Source organism: Grampus griseus (genome assembly GCF_964374135.1).
Source record: "Grampus griseus genome assembly, chromosome: 10".
Lineage (NCBI taxonomy): Eukaryota > Metazoa > Chordata > Mammalia > Artiodactyla > Delphinidae > Grampus > Grampus griseus.
In genome coordinates, this window is record NC_139004.1 from 88,015,387 (window position 1) to 88,037,224 (window position 21,838).

At 36.2% G+C, this 21,838-nt stretch overlaps 1 protein-coding gene across 1 annotated transcript in view; it reads right to left on the reverse strand.

Moving 5' to 3' along the window:
* The window catches only part of CNTN3 (contactin 3), a gene marked incomplete at both ends in the record, with an annotated part of 237,636 nt that extends 223,358 nt beyond the window's left edge, over positions 1–14,278 (reverse strand). Inside the window, one exon of the mRNA XM_082663614.1 lies at positions 14,224–14,278. Within this exon, the coding sequence (XP_082519740.1) occupies positions 14,224–14,278 (55 nt within the window). The remainder of the gene's footprint in view (positions 1–14,223) is intronic.
* Positions 14,279–21,838: the final 7,560 nt, after the last annotated feature.

The window sequence follows — 21,838 nt, forward strand, 5'->3', positions numbered from 1 at the left end:
AAGACATTGCCTTGTTCTCTTAGATTATAACATAATGGTTATATCCATGGGCTATGGAATGAAGCTGTCTTATAGATTACTCTTTGACTTCCCTTATTAGCTGTGTGAATTTTAGGAAATATCTTAACTTCTCAGAACCTCAGGCCCTCATTTACAAAATAGGGATCACAATAACACAAGGTTCAGAGGATATAACTCAGGCAAGGCCCTTTGCTCAGTGCTTGGTACAAAGCAAGCACTCACTACATGTTCACTCTAATTATTATTATATTAAGACTCATATCAAATGCTGTTCTCTCCATAAATATTTTTTCTTCCTTCCTTTCTATAAGATCTGTCTTCTTAGAGCTTCCATGCCAGTTTTTTAGTATTTTTCTTAAATAGGATCCTAAATCTTAGCATTTTTTTCTCCTCTCAATTGTTTGCATGTGTCTTCTTTCCTTCCTAGACAGACAGCAACCCGAATAATTCATCTTGGACTCCTCCACAGCACTTACCACAATGCCTCACACAAAGCAAACACTCAGTAACTGCCTGACAAATGGCAACTCCGGTCGCAATGTAAGAGATGCACTGTAGAAAGGAAGGAAAAGCAGGCAGAAAGATGAGGAGCAAGGCCAGGGCAATAGTTGAGATGAGAGATAATAAAGACAGGACCTGCCTACGAAAGGTGTACCGGAAGTGGGAATAGGGATGGGGTGAGAATAGGGGACAAGGAAGAGGAAGAGTAATTTAGTGTAACAGCATAACCACTGCCTTCCCTTTGCAAAACATGTGTCAATTGACTAGAATCAAGATTCCTTTTGTTGTGGCTTGTATAAATGCATAGATATGTGTGAGTATGTTATACTCAAAGTTCACCATTATTCATGAGTTAACACTTAAGAATGTACCCTTACATACCAGGAACCCAAATCCATTTAGCTCTGCTAATACAATTCATGGAAAGACGTAATTTGCACAGGGGTACTTAAAAACACTTTCATATGATGAGTACTTTAAGACTGCTTAACACTTAAGCAATAGTCAATGAAATTGGTTTGAATTAGCACTTTATTTGCAGGAGTCAGTGAACCAACCGACAGATACTTTCGAAACAACAGCTACCTTAAGAGCTAAATAAAATTATGGGTTTTATTTAAGCTTATGTGTTTGTTGAACTCTAATAGCATTTCAAATACACATTATTCCAAAGCCTTCTTAGGCACCATGAAGCTTACAAAAATGCAATAGGTGGAGATCAAGGTTATAGGAACAAAACACACCAACAATGTTGCTTTTTTCCCCCCTGATTTTCACATGCATACTCTGATAAGCCATCAAGATTTAAACAGGATAAATGAAAAGCAATTCAAGATTTAGGCAATTGAGGGAATTATCTGAAGTAAGTTTACTGGTGAAAACACGGAGGATGTCAAGATTTATAAGCAGAGATCAGCGACACCTCCATTTCGCCAGTATCAATGCTATCAAATCATATTACACTACACACAAATAAATACTATAGAAAAAAACGACAGTCATTTGAGCTTATGACAACAGTTTACTTGAAGTGCCACATCCAATGCCACAAACTCATTTTCTCAGTGATTACAGGGTGGTGGTATTAGAACCAATTGAAAAATATTCCCCAATTATCTCAGAGAGAACTTGGAAAGTTTATTTTGCTTCCAAAGCTTTCCTTAATCACTATTTGTATGACAGACTAGCACAGAAAGACTTTCACATTAAGATGACAAAGAACAGGATGGAATATATGATTAAGGGCACTCAAAGATGGGTACCAGTAGGCTTGGTTTGTATTTGCACACAAACTACTGGCTTTAAAACAAGCAGAGTTTATGATTTGCAAATGCAGCCCAAACATGTCTCTTTTGTTTGTATATATTGTCCATTACACACTACACTGTTAAAGGAAGCCAAGGCTCATCTCATGCTTGACGATCACACATTTTATCCTTATTTATAATATCAACAATTTTTAAAAAAATAATTTAATCTAGGTGATCTAAATCATCTCGTAAAGGTATGGTCTCATAGTCTCAGTTATAATATATTTAGGGATACCTGTGAGTGGACACAAGTCTTTACTGCCTTGGTAACTCCTGAAAGAGGCCAACATAAATTTCATAGGTTAATGCAGCTCTGTGGAATAGGGTTATGCCAGGTCATAGGGGCTAGAGGTGGGGCATTTACCACTTTTGATGATGTTTAAGCCAGAAACGGGAAGGGGTGGGAGACATGTCAAGATGATTTCATCAAGGACCTGGTGTCTTCTGATTTCTCTGACCTCAATGCAAGAATCAGCTTTTCCCTCAGGCTGGCTTCCCAGGTGATTATAGGTTAGCCACCTTCAGCAAACAGGATGTCGGGATTCCTCATTCAGATACACTGGGAGAAAGGGCACTTCCCACAAAGGTTGAACAAAAAGTCCTTGAATCAATCAAATCTTATGGCCAAAAAAAAAAAAAAATCCCATAAGCTCAATGGCTTAAGCCAATCACTGGGGCAAATCAGATGGGTCCATATATGGAGCTCTGCATGGAGTCAATCTCTTCCAGGCCTCAGGGCTGCTTCATCATTGCAGAAAACAGTAGATATCAGAGATACCAACACAATATCCACTACAAGAAAGTTAAACACAACTAAAAATCATCTTCCCTTTTGGATTAATGGCTACTTATTTTCACAAGTAATTTCTAGCTACTACCAAAATAATAATAGATTGCAATGGGTTGATTGTTCACTACAATTTTAAGAGAATAATTTGATGAAATAACAACACTAGAACTTTTACAGATATATGATATTTTCCACGATGGTGTTTTAAACTAGGCATCGACAATGATTTCAGGTATCCAAGGAAGCTTCCCTTTCCAAAAGACTTTCATTTGCCTTGTTAGCAGTCCCACTAAAAGATTAAAAGTAAAAACAGAAGAGTCTCTGCAAAGTTTAGAATTTCCACATGCATTGATTAAGGATTTACCTACATTCACCAAGTACTGACACCTGAAATCAGAACTCATCTGACAAGGGATTCAGTATTTGCTGCTAATACACACTCAGGAGACACTTACAACTTTTCAAGGGAAATCAGAAAGTCCCCATTAGCGGGTGTCTCTGTCTCACTGTGAGGATACAGACACTGGCAGTAGAAGTTATGGGAAGTACTCCTTGGTGTGAGCCCTCCCAGAGTCTGTCATTAGCCCCACCAAAGAGCCCAGGTAGGCTCCAGTGTGGGGTTGTCTCAGGCCAAACAACCAACAGGGAGGGAACCCAGCCTCACCCATCAACAGTCAAGCAGATTAAAGTTTTACTGAGCTTTGCCCACCAGAGCAACAGTCAGCTCTACCCACCACCAGTCCCTCCCATCAGGAAACTTACACAAGCCCCTTAGATAGCCTCATCCACCAGAGGGCAGACAGCAGAAGCAAGAAGAACTACAGTCCTACAGCCTGTGGAACAAAAACCACATTCACAGAACAGACAAGATGAAAAGGCAGAGGGCTATGTACCAGATGAAGGAACAAGATAAAACCCCAGAAAAACAACTAAATGAAGTGGAGATAGGCAACCTTCCAGAAAAAGAATTCAGAATAATGAGAGTGAAGATGATCCAGGACCTCGAAAAAGAATGGAGGCAAAGATTGAGAAGATGCAAGAAATATTTAACAAAGACCTAGAAGAATTAAAGAACAAACAGAGATGAACAATACAATAACTGAAATGAAAACTACACTAGAAGGAATCAATAGCAGAATAACTGAGGCAGAAGAATGGATAAGTGACCTGGAAGACAGAATGGTGGAATTCACTGCTGCAGAACAGACTAAAGAAAACAGAATGAAAAGAAATGAGGGCACCCTAAGAGACCTCTGGGACAACATTAAATGCAAAAACATTCGCATTATAGGGGTCCCAGAAGGAGAAGAGAGAGAGAAAGGACCCGAGAAAATATTTGAAGAGATTATAGTCGAAAACTTCCCTAACATGGGAAAGGAAATAGGCACCCAAGTCCAGGAAGCACAGAGAGTCCCATACAGGATAAACCCAAGGAGAAACACATCGAGAAACATAGTAATCAAATTGGCAAAAATTAAAGACAAAGAAAACTTATTGAAAGCAGCAAGGGAAAAACGACAAATAACATACAAGGTAACTCCCATAAGGTTAACAGCTGATTTCTCAGCAGAAACTTTACAAGCCAGAAGGGAGTGGCGTGATATACTTAAAGTGATGAACGGGAAAGAATCTACAACCAAGATTACTCTACCCAGCAAGGATCTCATTCAGATTCAATGGAGAAATCAAAAGCTTTAACGACAAGCAAAAGCTAAGAGAATTCAGCACCATCAAACCAGCTCTACAACAAATTTGAAAGGAACTTCTCTAAGTGGGAAACACAAGAAAAGGACCTACAAGAACAAACCCAAAACAATTAAGAAAATGGTCAAAGGAACATAAATATCGATAATTACCTTAAACGTGAATGGATTAAATGCTCCAACCAAAAGACACAGGCTTGCTTTGCATAGATACAAAAACAAGACCCATATATATGCTGTCTACAAGAGACCCACTTCAGACCTAGGGACACATACAGACTGAAAGTGAGGGGGATGGAAAAAGATATTCCATGCAAATGGAAATCAAAAGAAAGCTGGAGAAGCAATACTCATATCAGATAAAATAGACTTTGAAATAAAGAATGTTGCAAGAGATAAGGAAGGACACTACATAATGATCAAGGGATCAATCTAAGAAGAAGATATAACAATTATAAATATATATGCACCCATAAATATATATGCACCCAACACAGGAGCACCTCAATACATAAGGCAACTGCTAACAGCTATAAAAGAGGAAATCGAAGGTAACACAATAATAGTGGGAGACTTTAACACCTCACTTACACCAATGGACAGATCATCCAAACAGAAAATTAATAAGGAAATACAAACGTTAAATGACACAACAGACTAGATATATTTAATTGATATTTATAGGACACTCCATCCAAAAAGAGCAGATTACACTTTCTTCCCAAGTGCACATGGAACATTCTCCAGGATAGATCACACATTGGGTCACAAATCAAGCCTTGGTAAATTTAAGAAAATTGAAATCATATCAAGCACCTTTTCTGACCACAACGCTATGAGATTACAAATAAATTACAGGGAAAAAAAGTAAAAAACACAAACACAAGGAGGCTAAACAATACATTACTAAATAACCAAGAGATCACTGAAGAAATCAAAGAGGAAATCAAAAAATACCTAGAGACAAATGACAATGAAAACACGATGACCCAAAACCTATGGGATGCAGCAAAAGCAGTTCTAAGTGGGAAGTTTATAGCAATACAATTTTACCTCAAGAAACAAGAAAAATCTCAAATAAACGACCTAACATTACACCTAAAGCAACTAGAGAAAGAAGAACAAACAAAACCCAAAGTTAGCAGAAGGAAAGAAATCATAAAGATTAGAGCAGAAGTAAATGAAATAGAAACAAAGAAAACAGTAGCAAAGATCAATAAAACTAAAAGTTGGATCTTTGAGAAGATAAACAAAATTGATAAACCATTAGCCAGACTAATCCAGAAAACAAGGGAGAGTACTCAAATCAATAAAATTAGAAATGAAGAAGGGTAAGTTACACCACAGCAATACAAAGCATTCCAAGGGACTACTACAAGCAACTCTATGCCAATAAAATGGACAACCTGGGAGAAATGGACAAATTCTTAGAAAGGCATAACCTTCTAAGATTGAACCGGGAAGAAATAGAAAATATGAACAGACCAATCACAAGTAATGAAATTGAAACTGTGATTAAAAATCTTCCAACAAACAAAAGTCCAGGACAAGATGGCTTCACAGGTGAATTCTATCAAACATTTAGAGAAGAGCTAACACCCATCCTTCTCAAACTCTTCCAAAAAATTGCAGAGGAAGGAACACTGCCAAACTCATTCCATGAGGCCACCATCACCCTGATACCAAAACCAGACAAAGATACTACAAAAAAAAAATAAAATTACAGACCAATATCACTGATGAATACAGAAGCAAAAATCCTCAACAAAATACTAGCAAACAGAATCCAACAACACATTAAAAGGATCATACACCATGATCAAGTGGGATTTATCCCAGAGATGCAAGGATTCTTCAATATATGCACATGAATCAATGTGATACACCATATTAACAAATTGAAGAATAAAAACCATATGATCATCTCAATAGATGCACAAAAAGCTTTTGACAAAATTCAATACACACTTATGATAAAAACTCTCCAGAAAGTGGGCATAGAGGGAACCTACCTCAACATAATAAAGGCCATATATCACACACCCACAGCAAACATCATTCTCAATGGTGAAAAACTGAAAGCATTTCCTCTCAGATCAGGAACAAGACAAGGATGTCCACTCTCACCACTATTATTCAACATAGTTTTGGAAGTCCTAACCACAGCAATCAGAGAAGAAAAGGAAATAAAAGGAAAACAAATTGGAAAAGAAGAAGTAAAACTGTCACTGTCTGCAGATGACATTGATACTATACAGAGAGAATCCTAAAGATGCCACCAGAAAACCACTAGAGCTAATTAATGAATTTGGTAAGGTTGCAGGACACAAAATTAATGCACAGAAATGTCTTGAATTCCTATACACTAATGATGAAAAATATGAAACAGGAATTAAGGAAACACTCCCATTTACCACTGCAACAAAAAGAATAAAATATCTAGGAATAAACCTACCTAGGGAGACAAAAGACCTGTATGCAGAAAACTATAAGACGCTGATGAAAGAAATTAAAGATGATACCAACAGATAGAGAGATATACCATGTCCTGGGATTGGAAGAATCAATATTGTGAAAATGACTATACTACCCAAAGCAATCTACAGATTCAATGCAATCCCTATCAAATTACCAATGGCATTTTTTACAGACTAGAACAAAAAATCTTAAAATCTGTATGGAGTCAGAAAAGACCCTGAATAGCCAAAGCAGTCTTGAGGGAAAAAAACAGAGCTGGAGGAATCAGACTCCCTGACTTCAGACTATACTACAAAGCTACAGTAATCAAGACAATATGGTACTGGCACAAAAACAGAAATATAGATCAATGGAACAAGATAGAAAGCCCAGAGATAAACCCACACACCTACGGTCAACTAATCTATGACAAATGAAGCAAGGATATAAAATGGAGAAAAGACAGTCTCTTCAATAAGTGGTGCTGGGAAAACTGGACAGCTACATGTAAAAGAATGAAATTAGAACACTCCCTAACACCATTCACAAAAATAAACTCAAAATGTATTAAAGACCTAAATGTAAGGCCAGACACTATCAAACTCTTAGAGGAAGACATAGGAAGAACACTCTTTGACATAAATCACAGTAAGATCTTTTTTGATCCACCTCCGAGAGTAATGGAAATAAAAACAAAAATAAACAAATGGGACCTAATGAAACTTAAAAGCTTTTGCACAGCAAAGGAAACCATAGACAAGACCAAAAGACAACCCTCAAAATGGGAGAAAATATTTGCAAACAAATCAACGGACAAAGGATTAATCTCCAAAATATATAAACAGCTCATGCAGCTCAATATTAAAGAAACAAACAACCCAATCCAAAAATGGGCAGAAGACCTAAACAGACATTTCTCCAAAGAAGACATACAAATGGTCAAGAGCCACATGAAAAGATGCTCAACATCACTAATTATTAGGGAAATGCAAATCAAAACTACAATGAGGTATCACCTCACACCAGTCAGAATGGGCAGCATCAGAAAATCTACAAACAACAAATGCTGGAGAGGGTGTGGAGAAAAGGGAACCCTCTTGCACTCTTGGTGGGAATGTAAATTGATACAGCCATTACGGAGAACAGTATGGAGGTTCCTTAAAAAACGAAAAACAGAATTACCATATGACCCAGCAATCCCACTACTGGGCATATATTCAGAGAAAACCATAATTGAAAAAGACACTTGCACCCCAATATTCACTGCAGCACTATTTACAATAGCCAGGTCATGGAATCAACCTAAATGACCATCGACAGATGAATGGATAAAGAAGATGTGGTATATATATACAATGGAATATTACTCAGCCATAAAAAGGAACAAAATTGGGTCATTTGTAGAGATGTGGATGGATCTAGAGACTGTCATACAGAGTGAAGTAAGTCAAAAAGAGAAAAACAAATATCGTATATTAAAACATATATTGGAACCTAGCAAAATGGTACAGATGAACTGGTTTGCAGGGCAGAAACTGAGACACAGATGTACAGAACAAACATAAAGACACTAAGCGGGGAAAGCAGTGGGGGGTGGGGGGTGGTGTTGTGATGAATTGGGAGATTGGGAGTGACATTATACACTAATGTGTATAAAATGGATGACTAATAAGAACCTGCTGTATAAAATGTAAATTAAATAAAATTCAAAAATTAAAAACAAAAAGTCCCCATTATCTTCTATGATTTGGGCTCCCTTTGGGGTATTAGATATTAGAAAACCTTTGCAAAATGGTCGGGTTTCTATTTTATAAATGATAGAAATATAACACAAGTCACACACATATTTTAAAATTTTAGTAACCACATTAAAAAAGGTTAAAAGAAACAGGTGAAATTAATTTTAATAATATTTTTGCTTGACCAAATATAATTACATTATTATCAGTGCAAAATTTAATCAATAAAAATTGAGATATTTAAATAATTTTTTTAAACTCTGAATATTTTTGGTTACAAGTCTTTTACATTCTGTAAAAGACTTTTACTGCATTTTAGAGTCTCCATCGGGCCACATCTCAGTTGGGACTAGGTACAATTCCAATCTTCACCTGCCACACGTGGCTAGCAGCTCCCATATAGGACAGTGAACATGTGAAGTATCTAATACTGTTAAGCAACGAACTAATAGGTAATTAAGGAGCAAGATAACAATCTCCTTGGGTCCTTGATGATTTTTAGCCCATGGCCTATACCTCTGACTTTATTCCAGAAGAGAAACTACTGAAGTGGTAAATTCTAGTGATAGGGAACTATACTCTGATTTCAGAGATAGACAGAAATCTTGAGACAACCATGCAGACTGGGCAAGTTACTTAAACTCTTAGAGACTGTTCCCTAATCTCCAAAATAGAAATAATATCTATCTCATTTTATTTTTGTTAACTAGATGACCTAAGTAAAGCATTTTCCACAGTGCCTGGTACACAATGAATGAGCATCCATTAATTACTATTGTTAGTATTATTAATTTTCCTGTCATTACTATTGTTTTCCTCATCTGCGTGTTCCTTCCTCTTCTTGTCTCTGTCTCTCTGTTCTCTAACTAGGACTCTGGCTCTTAAACTTTTTTCATAGCAACTCAGTAAGAAATATACGTCAGATCAAGACCCAATACACAATATTCAAAGGACAGCTCCATGAGGACTGGGACACTGTCTGCTTTATTCACTGCCATGTCCCAAATGTGCAGAAGTGCTCAACAGACAACATGTACTAAGTGGGCAGTGTATGCTGATACATTACACTCTATTCTTACTTTAATTTTAATTTATTTATTCTAATAAAAAATGCTAAATGTGACCCACAGAATTGATTTTTTTAATCCACTATTTGGTAGTGACTTTTAGTTTGGAAAACTCTCATCCCTATTTTGTGCAGGGTCTTCATTTCATTCATAAGGTACACCCCTTGATGTGGGTACAAGGTGACATAGAGCCTTGAGGTTATCATAAAGGGTTTCTTTTCTTTCATATCCTACATATTTTCCATCCACAAATCCTCATGAATATACCTTCAAAATATATCCAAAATTTGACCACCACCCCTGTTAACTACCCTGGAGTTAGACATAAACAACCCTTGCCTGATTAACTTCCCACTGATACCTCTGCTTGTTCCCCTGCACCTCTACAATCAATCCACAACACAACAGCCAGCCAGATCCTTAAAAAAAAAAAAAGAAAAGAAAAAGCCAGATTACATCACTTCTCTGATCAAACCACACTGTGGCTCCTGAGGGCATTCAGAGCAAAAGCTCTAAATATTTTCAGTGATATACAAGGCCTTCATTTTTGCTGCATCCATCTCCACGTTAACTCTTGGCTCTCACCTACGACTTCTTTCTCATAACTCTTCCTTGTCCAACCAGGCGAACTTCCCTGCTGTTTCTAGAAATACTCAGCATGTCATATATTAAACACTTGGATGGACTGCTGACTCTGCCTGGAGCTCCCTTCCCTAAATACCCACGAGGTCAACTCATTCGCCACAAAGTCTTAGCCCAAATGTCACCTTCTCTATGAAGATGGACCTGATGACCTCTGGTAACTCACTTCTCAGTCCCCCACACTCTCATCTTATTCTGCTTCTTTTCCTTCACAGCACGAGCATCTACTAAATCAATATCATTTTCTACCCTAACATGATGGAATATAAACCCCACAGGGACACAGATCTCTGTCCATTTTCTTCACTGGAAACAATGTATGGCACATAACAGATGCTTAATAAATATTTTTAAAAGAATGAATGCAGCCTGGTGTTTTGGAGGAAAAACACGATTAAATTCACCTTCGGAAAAATTCCCAGCCAAAAATTACTATTTGCCCCTTTGCTACAGAGAGAAACAAGCAGAGACAGAACAACAGAAGGAAACAGTTTTAAAAATGCAGAAAATAATGGATAACAAAAAGCTTAAATCTGAGAAAACAGAAAACACAAATTATCAAACATTTGCTATATTTATTGAGTTTACGTCTTTGGATAAACTCTACTCTACACAACTGAATTCACATAACATGTTTTTACTTGGCATTTATCTAGAGATCTTCCCTACCTCATGAACAGATTTTAACTTTAATACTTAAAAAATGACCCAATATTGGTTAAGAGAATATCACACTCACAAGCTGGCTTTTTAATCTAAATTTTATGTAAATCCAAAACGAGTACCAATATTCAGTACATAAAGAACTGTACGCAATCAATACTCTTTAGAAAATTAGAGACAAATTCTTCTCCATACTATAATTATAAAGATTACCAATTCTCTAAGTAATACCCTACATATAATTTATCATATATCAATTAGTCCAGTTCTCCTTTACCAACCTTTATAGCTTTTTTACCAACATACCCAGAAAATCAAGTTGACCTTTAAATTTTGTAATGTCTTAATATTTTAATAAAATGGATACTGCTTTCTCCATAAATTCGTTCATAAGTCTGTAAAACATTTCTAAAAAATATTGAAAACAAGCAATACAATTTGCACACAGTGTAAAATTACAACTCAAAATTTTAAACCTTTAAAATACTGATCTCATTTTCTTTAGCTATACTTCTACTTTCTGAGTATATCTACCTGTTTCCAACTAATCGTAAAAGTTCAAGGTTATTTCTATGAAAGTTGATATTGCGAATAATAATACTAATTGTAAAAGTTTCCAACTAATTGTAGAAGTTCAAGGTTATTTCTATGAAAGTTGATACTGCGAATAATAATACTGCTGTAGTGTATTCATTTTCTCGTTGTACAAAAGAACTCAAATTTAAAGTTTTGTAAATGAAAATAATCCAAAAAAAGATTTATTTTGATATCTGTATTGGTCTTTCTCCAAAAACTATTTAAAACAGTAGAAATTTATAAATAATTACTCCTTTTTTCCTCAGTGCTAGATTAGTAGGAAAGAAAATGTTTTAGGAAACAAAATTGAGGCATCACAGCGGAAAACCTGTTTAAAAAAACTTTATTTTAAAAGTTGGAGGTTTGAATATCATTTAAATACTTCAAGAATGTTTAAGTTTGAGATAAGGGCTTGGAAGTTTACTCCAATATAAACATGTTTTCAAATAACATATGTTCTACCTGACAATGCATTTGGCCTCGTTCCATACCAATTTCCTCCTCTTAGAAAAGAAAAATGACAAGCTACTTTTTTTTTGCTACTTTCCTTAGGTATCATAAAGCACTTGTGTTTATCTAGAAGGTAGGTCGTCTTCTCAGATGGATGCTGAAATTTTTAGAGGTAAGAGGTGATAACTTCTGTAACTTACTTTCAAATGGTGTAGTCAATCAAACAACGAATGGAAAATACACACACATATGTATATATATAGAACAAGTACAGTAAATGGTACAATAGTTAAATCTAAATTGTGCATATATAGGTACTTATTGTACTATTCTTTCAACCCTTTAGGTGCTGGAGTGTTTTTATAATAAAAAGAAAGAAAACTTTGCAAACAAATCAACGGACAAAGGATTAATCTCCAAAATATAAAAACAACTCATGCAGCTCAATATCAAAAAAACAACCCAATCAAAAAACGGATGGGAGACCTAAATAGACATTTCTCCAAGGAAGACATACAGATGGTCAAGAGCCACATGAAAAGATGCTCAACATCACTAATCATTAGAGAAATGCAAATCAAAACTACAATGAGATATCACCTCACACCGGTCAGAATGGCCATCATCAAAAAATCTACAAACAATAAATGCTGGAGAGGGTAGGGAGAAAAGGGAACCCTCCTGCACTGTTGGTGGGAATGTAAAATGATACAGTCACTATGGAGAATAGTATGGAGGTTCCTTAAAAACTACAAATAGAATTACCATATGACCCAGCAATCCCACTACTGGGCATATACTCAGAGAAAACCATAATTCAAAAAGACACATGCACCCCAATGTTCACTGCAGCACTATTTACAATAGCCAGGTCATGGAAGCAACCTAAATGGCCACTGACAGACAAACGGATAAAGAAGATGTGGTCCATATATACAATGAAATATTACTCAGCCATAAAATGGAACGAAATTGGGTCATGTGTAGACATGTGGATGGACCTAGAGATGGTCATACAGAGTGAAGTAAGTCAAAAAGAGAAAAACATCGGATATTAACGCCTGTATGTGGAATCTAGAAAAATGGTACAGATGAACCTGTTTGCAAGGCAGAAATAGAGACACAGACGTAGAGAACAAACGTATGGACCCCAAGGGGGGAAAGGGTGGGTGGGATGAATTGGGAGCCTGGGACTGACAGTATATACACTAATATGTATAAAACAGATAACTAATGAAAAACTGCTGTACAGCACAGGGAACTCAACTTTGCTGTACAGTAGAAACTAACACAACATTGTAAAACAACTATACCCCAATAAAAAAATAAAATACAATAAAATAAAGCAAAAAACTAATCGTTGTACACATGTTACTTCATTTTAAAAAATCCTTGTCTTACTCTTCCCCTGTTCAAGAAAATGAAACAAAATGAACAAAAAGGAAATGCATCAAATGATTTTTTTTTTTTTTTTTTTTTTTTTTGCGGTAAGCAGGCCTCTCACTGCTGCGGCCTCTCCCGTTGAGGAGCACAGGCTCTGGACGCGCAGGCTCAGTGGCCATGGCTCACGGGCCCAGCCGCTCCACGGCATGTGGGATCTTCCCGGACCGGGGCACGAACCCGAGTCCCCTGCATCAGCAGGCGGACTCTCAACCACTGTGCCACCAGGGAAGCCCGTCAAATGATTTTTAAGAGTTGCTTTTGTATGGTGAATATATGAGAATTATTCCTTTTTCTTTCTGTTTTGTTCTAAACTTCAAATTTTCAATATTAACAAATAAAAATTCTATCCTTATTTTTGGTCCCTTAAATAAGTTATTTGCTGAAAGAAAAATAGTATTGTTTTTAAGATTAGATATGAAAATACTGATATTCTTTAAAATCTGTATTTTCCCTTTACACTACAGATTACAAGATTTAGCCATTTTGGTAACAAAGTCATGAATTAACATTCTCAAATTCTGATTAACTGTTATATTCATAACACTACAGTAGATCCGTAATATTTTTTGTACCCATGTATCTATTCTTTTTTTTATTTGAATTTTATTTTATTTTTTATACAGCAGGTTCTTATTAGATCCCTGATATTAAATGCCATTATATTTGTAATGAAAATATAATGGTCTGCAAACATTAGGGAGCACAATGAGAACCCAGTTATCAGAAGAGAAAATTAGAATTTCCTTTCTGGGACAAAAAAAAGACTTGTGGAGGGAGGATTAGTTCAACTTTAAAAAATTATTTAACAAATGACTCAAGTATAGTTCTAACTTCAGTTTAGAAGATATAGCTTATTGTTACCTCCTAAGCAGCCAATGAATGAAAGCAGGATCAACTGTTTCCATGACAACATCATCTTTAATTGCCAAAAGCAAGAGTAACTCTTGTCCAGTCTCTGATGAATAGAATGCTGTGTCTTCAGGTGAATCCTTTAATCTGTAAAATAAATATACAAAGAAGTCAGACTTGAAAAAATGAATTGCTTTAAAACATAGATTTTCTTCTTTTCATAAAACTGTACCACTCTCAACCACTCAAAATCCCCAAATGAAATTAATCTTTTTTGGTGCAAAAAAGATGTATGATATGTAGATACTTAAAAAACTCTTTATGTAACTGATAGGCAGACAGAGAGGCGTCACGAAATTAGAAATGTTTGACAATACTAAAATATTAAATATTAGTATATTAAGTATTGAAACTTTTGCTAGATAGTAATTACAACATGTAAAATATCACCCTGAAATTGTAATTTTTCTCATTTTCTCTCATGATAATATTTTTGGTTAAACTAAGAGTCAAATCAGCAGATTTGATATCTTGAAACACTGCTTTTCATAGTCTCTGAATCCCTCATAGGCATATAAGTTATAAATAACATTATCAGTGTTCATTTTAAGCCTGTTTTTTCAGAAACAATTGCAGAAAGCCCTCAATTACATATGTTGAATTTAAAAAATGCTAATGATGTTAATCATTAGAGAAATGAAAATCAAAACTACAATGAGATATCATCTCACACCGGTCAGAATGGCCATCATCAAAAAATCCAGAAACAATAAATGCTGGAGAGGGTGTGGAAAAAAGGGAACACTCTTGCACTGCTGGTGGGAATGTGAATTGATACAGCCACTATGGAGAACAGTATGGAGGTTCCTTAAAAAACTACAAATAGAACTACCATACGACCCAGCAATCCCACTACTGGGCATATACCCTGAGAAAACCATAATTCAAAAAGGGTCATGTACAAAAATGTTCATTGTAGCTCTGTTTACAATAGCCAGGACATGGAAGCAACCTAAGTGTCCATCGACAGATGAATGGATAAAGAAGATGTGGCACATATATACAATGGGATATTACTCAGCCATAAAAAGAAACGTTATTGAGTTATTTGTAGTGAGGTGGACGGACCTAGAGTCTGTCATACAGAGTGAAGTAAGTCAGAAAGAGAAAGACAAATACCGTATGCTAACACATATATATGGAATCTAAGAAAAAAAAAATGTCATGAAGAACCCAGGGGTAAGACGGGAATAAAGACACAGACCTACTAGAGCATGGACTTGAGGATATGGGGAGGGGAAAGGGTAAGCTGTGACAAAGTGAGAGAGTGGCATGGACATATATACACTACCAAACGTAAAATAGATAGCTAGTGGGAAGTAGCCGCATAGCACAGGGAGATCAGCTAGGTGGTTTGTGACCACCTAGAGGGGTGGGATAGGAAGGGTGGGAGGGAGGGAGATGCAAGAGGGAAGAGATATGGGGACATATGTATATGTATAACTGATTCACTTTGTTATAAAGCAGAAACTAACACACCATTGTAAAGCAATTATACTCCAATAAAGATGTTACAACAATGTTAATGATGAAAATTGTTCAGTATGAGAATCTTGCAAATGAAACCACTTTATTTTTTGCTGTCCTGAATTTTCATAAACTTGAATGTGCTGGCTGAGAGTAAATAATTGTGTGAATACCCTGTGTCATTTTCAATGGCCATTTGAAACTACCTAAACTGCATGGTTAATGATCAAGTAGGCTGGATGCACACACTTAAAATCAGAGAAACTTTTTTCGATTGCTAAAACTCAGCTGGTTCCACACAGGGAAATGAATGACTTTAATGTCAGCCATTTTAGCAGAGCTGTACAACTCTCAGTCAGTAGCTGCTATGGACTGGGCTGTCTTAGCTGTTGCTAAGCAAACGGGAGAAATCTCAGTAGTTCTTAACTATGGGATCATGCCATGTGATGGGATATATTCAATTAGAATTAAGTGTGTTCCAAATAATAATAATTTCAAGTGTGAAAATATGACATCTTGCAAGTTACATACTTAAAATAATATATTAAATCAGTTATTCCTATAGTAATGCTGCTCTTGTTCACTTGCAATATAATACACATTCTTGGGGAAGGCGAGGGGAGTAAGTGGTGGAATGGCTAGAATTCCGGGATTTCGGCATAACTCTGACTTGGCCCATGGGACTCTGAAACAGGTGGAAATACAATTGAGAACTACTCCTCTAGGAACTGCAGGTTGGCGACTTACACCATCATGGGATCTGTGACCATTTCTAACTGTCCCCATTACTACAAATTGCAAGTGTCTTAGTTTAGTTTCCCCTTAATGCAACCACTGCAAAATGAAATCAAGTGCAAGCAGTTTACTTGAGAGGTGAATGACAAAAACAGTCAGGACCTGGCAAAGTAAGAGAGGGAAAGGAAGGCAGCTGATAAAGGGTAAGATATGAACCCATCAACCCCTGTGTCTAAGTACAGCTTATTCCTTTTGGGGAAACTCTGGAAGTCCAGCCTGTGTAGAACGTATGCCTCAGAGTAATCCCAGAGTTATGCTTCAGTTGTCCAGTTATCCTTGCCAAGGGGCAAGGGATCTGGGGTATTTATACGCCAACTCCCATGAGTCATCGTTTGGAGGCTATTTTCAGGGAGTATTAATGATATAGCACTTCTAGCCTCTCATAGGGACAGCAAAATGGCTTCAGAGGCAAAAAAAAAACAAAACAAAACATTATGTCCACTCAAACAATGCATTTGGTGGCAAGTGGAAGTGATGTGTGCACTGAAGTGATAATGGCAAGAGTCACATGTGGTGTCTGTCACACTGTGCATATGAAACTGAGACATTTTGAAGCTATTTTCAATAGCATTCAGTCCCAGGAGACTTATGGCCAAAATCATGAAATTATTTAAGTATACAAGGAAGGACACACATTCTACTTCATTCAATAATTACTTCTCAAGCCTTTCCAGTGGTTGATTTCCCCCACTTGGACCAAAGGCTTTCAGATACCTAGCCTGCCTTCCTTTTTCCTGATTAATCAGTAAGACATTTTGTATCCATAATTATTTTCAATTACTAAGTTGAATAATAACTTAAATCATTCTAGATTACACTTAAATATGACAGCCATAACCACCATAACTTCCTTCTAATCATGCACGTGAGGAAACCGTAGTCCAGAAATCATGAGAAGAATGACATACACACACATATACACAGTAGAAAAGCAAAAAACTTTTTTAAACTTTTCAAATAAAATACAATGACAATTATTCATAAAAGGCGTTGGAAACATTAAATGCAGTAATATGATACATGAAATGTCAAATATTCATAAAAAGTTAGGGAGCAGTTGCAAGGTATATTAAAGGCTGGGGACAACGGTTAAGTCTCAAACACAGGAAAGCCTTGAGGAGTAAAACACTATCAAACTAGTATTTCATTCTTTGAGGAGTTAAAGCTATCCATTAAATGGACTTATAAAGAATTTGGTAATAACAAAATAATAGATTTAAAAAGAACAGGTTGTTGGAATTTTCAACAAGAAAGGACAAACTTTAGCAGCAGATCCTGTAGTAACATCATCACAATCATTAAAATGCATCCATATAAATGTGTGAGGCTTTGCTCTATGTCATACAGAGAACAAAACATATGGTCTATGTTCTAATACTGCAACGGGAAAAGAAAATATTATAAACACTTGTAAGTAGGAAAAGGAGAAAATTACTAGACTGATACATCTTTGAAAGTAGGACCACAGCTTTTCCACCACTGGTTGCTGTAATGTTTCTAACACCCTGTACATCATTTTAGGCTTTTAAGTAATTTTTCTTGCTGAGCTTTAAGAAAAATGAATAAGTCAATTTGGGAGATTAAACCATTTCACTGGTCATCAAGTGAGTGAGAAGCATTTCTACGGAAAGAAAAGATAAGCCACAGCATGGGATCTAGCCACCACTTGAAAATTATTTCAGAAAAATGTATAAGAAGGCATTAAGTAGATGGTAAATTAAAAAAAAAAAGTTATCTTCCCAACAATGCATCCCACAACTAACACGCATATCAGCTACATTTGCAAAGTATAAGTATGTTCAAAGAAGTCCTACAGTCGTTTTGAAAATTCATTCATTCAATAAATATTTATTAAGCTCCTATTAGGTGCTAGAATTTTAATTCTGGAGGAAGATGAAGATGGGGTTCTCAGATAATTGATGATCCCTGCCCTCATGGAATATACAAACTAATGGGACTGATATATGATTCAATTACTTACAAAGTATATGTAAACTGACCACTGTGAAAGGTACAATGAAGGGATAGGAGTTTCTAGTGAAAATCTCAATGAGAACAACCCTCATCAGGAAGGTCAGGAGAAGCTCCTCTGAAGAACTGCAGTGAATGGAAGAAAAGAAGAGATGACATAACCAGATGTGTGTATGTTTTGCAGGATGAGAAAAGGAAGAAATTTTCCAGGTATAGACAAAGACTTGGTATGGCCTTGAGTTGGTAAACAGGCTGGTGAGTAGCCACTGTCTGGACCCTCTCCTATCAATTAACCACCCTGTCTCCCAGGCTGGCCGAGAACCCCACCCCACCAACTAGACGTACCACCTAAAAATTAGTGACTGGCTCTACAGGGGGTTTCCAGAATTCTGCTCTAGCCCATGTCACTTCTGATTGATCAGTGCCCATGTTCCTACTGCTGGTTAAATATTTTGGCAATCACCCCTGGGCGTAAAGAATAGAATATGCAAAAGGCCCTGTGGCTTCAGTGTTCATGGCTTATTGTACGAACAGAAAGAAGATTGATGAGATAGAATGCAGATGGCCAAGTTCACTGTGGTGTGAAATGAGACTGCAGATGTATAATAGGGGTCAAGCTTCTATGCCTGGCTAAGAATATTAGTACCAGGATAAAGCCCTTTGAAAACGCAGTACAATTTTAACCAGGAGTTGACATGATCAGATTAACAATGAACATTCAAATCAGACGATATTATAATCTGTATCAGGCTTAAAAGGATAAAAAGACAACACATTTTGCAACACACCAATTTTGTTCTTGCCTTCAAATTCATAGAAGTCAGACGCTAGACAATATTAACCAAACTATCTAATTTAAGAGAAGAAATATGTATATTCCAATAGTCTTATATTGGTTCACACACATACACATACACACAGGCACACACTGTATAAAGTTCAAAGATAAAAAGAAACTTCACTTAGGAATACTATTTTTAAAAATTATGTTGCTCATTTTTAATCAATGCTAAAGTAGGGCACTGACTTTATAAATAATGAAGGTAATTAATACAGTTGTGACCTGACTTCTCAGTGTTGCCAAGTATTGTCACAGAGAGAAAGGTCATATAAAAGCTCGTACCACTTCTGAAATCACCAAGTTAAAATAAATACAAATGAAGCTACTGAAGCAAGACAGATATGAATCAAAATGTCATCTGCTGCAATAAAAATATTCTACTATTCACAGGAATGTTTTAAATCAAAGAAAAAAATAGATACCCTTTAGAATTTTCTCTGCTAATAGACATTTGCTTCTAGGGGTTAAAGCTTAATAAATTCACAACACATTTCTCATGGTGGTCTTTAAAAAGCCCCCAAATTTAGTATATATTAACAACTGTACTATCTATGCTTAATGTCAACTCAGCTAAAAATGCTAGACCTTGGACTTAAAACAAAAAATGCTCTAAAGAGTTGTTCCCAGTTGCTTTAAAAGAAGAGATCATTTCTGGCTTTTGTCATACACTTTACAAACGTGCTACTAAGCTTGTGGATCATGAAATACTGATATATATTTATACTGAATATACTACACAGCTCTGAATGCCGTCTTGGCAAATGCTCAGAGTTAAGCTTCTTTATGCGGTGGAAAGTTGAGGTGTGAGAATGATTTGACTTCATTTATATCAGAGTAACAGGTACCTAAGGCGCATTCTCCTTTTCAAAGAGACAAACCCTACAGCAATTTGTTGAGAGGATTGCTGAACACATCTCTCACATCCAAAAAAAACTCACCTCCAACTCTGATATTTGAGACACAAAATCTATTCATGAATATACATTATTCCCAACCTGTACCAAAAAAAACCACAAAAAACCTTGAGCAGATTAGAGCCTTTTAGTAGAGAAAAATATTTAATCATTAATGCATAAAAGTTTGATGCCTATGGTGTTGTATTTTCAATCTTGTAGAGAAATTAGCTCACTATCGTGGTATACAACATAACACCATGGTAGTCAATGAATAAATGAGTTTAACACTTGATAAGACTGCACATCCTGCCAGTTCAGAAATCAGGCTTCACACACCCACTTTGTTTTCATTCATAATCATTCATTCAGGATCTGCACGTCTTCCAGAAATGTAGTTGATCTACTCTGCATACTATACCTCTTTCCTGCTTAAACTGAACAGACGGGATGAAATTCACATGAATACTGGGCTCAAAGTCCAACATTCTTGACAACTCCGCACACATCCTCCCTACAGTTCATAAGTGTTCCGCAGCTAAGAAGAGGGGAGAATATAATGTGCCCAGGTTGATGTGACCTTCACACTAACAGTTCTGTATTTACAGTAGGACAATCAACAAATAAGGCGAATGCCAGCTAGAAGCCATTTATCTCATGCTCTTGAGGACACATACAGCCCTTTATAGTCCTTCCTCCAACCCTCAGCACTTTCAACACCTCCCATTATAGTTACAGAGACTATGGCTTTTCTCTCTAACTAGACTACAATCTGCAAAACAACAGTGATTCATAACCTTTTGTAGGTTAAGGTCGTTTTTGAGAAATCAGCCAAATCTATGGACCCTCTTACCTCTCTACTCCAAATACAGATAGACTGACATAAGCTAACTTTTGTTTTGTACACAATTTGTTTTATTACACTGGAAAATAATTTCTTTTACATAGCTATTACATGTGTGTGTACCTCTATATGGGTGTATATATTATATACATATGTGTGTGGGTGTATATATATATGTGTGTATTTGGAGATTTATTTCTTCTTTCTTTGTTCATGCAGAAATTAATGACGACTTCATCAAAATGGAATTAAGTATAAATTATGCAGATTGAAAAGAAAAAAATTATGTTGAAAAATAATTGTTCCTGAGAAGGTCACTGTTGAAAAGCTTGATAAATAGGTTGAAATCATGAACCTGTTTTCGGTATGGAGTAGCATCTCATCTCTGACATCCAGTTAATTTTTTTCTTTTGATCTTTTAGCAATCAGAGTACAAAGGCAGCAGCAAAGCGAATCAGACCTCTTTTGGGGCATACATTGCGGTCGATGAACCAGCTATATAAAAATACTGCCAGAACACCCTGAGGCACCTTATGTTGATTTCAGAGCCTCTTTTTACTTTGTCCTCAACTCAACAAGGTCTTCTCTGGCAACTCAAGAGGTCCTCAACTCAAAGAGAGTTTCACTGATACCACTTCAGAAAAAATTGCAATTCCATTTTTCAGTTGGTTCCACTAATTTCATGCAACTGCAAGGTGAAGAGAAGAGACACAGCTACAAAATCATGCCAACCGGTTTCTTGCTTCAAAATATTAG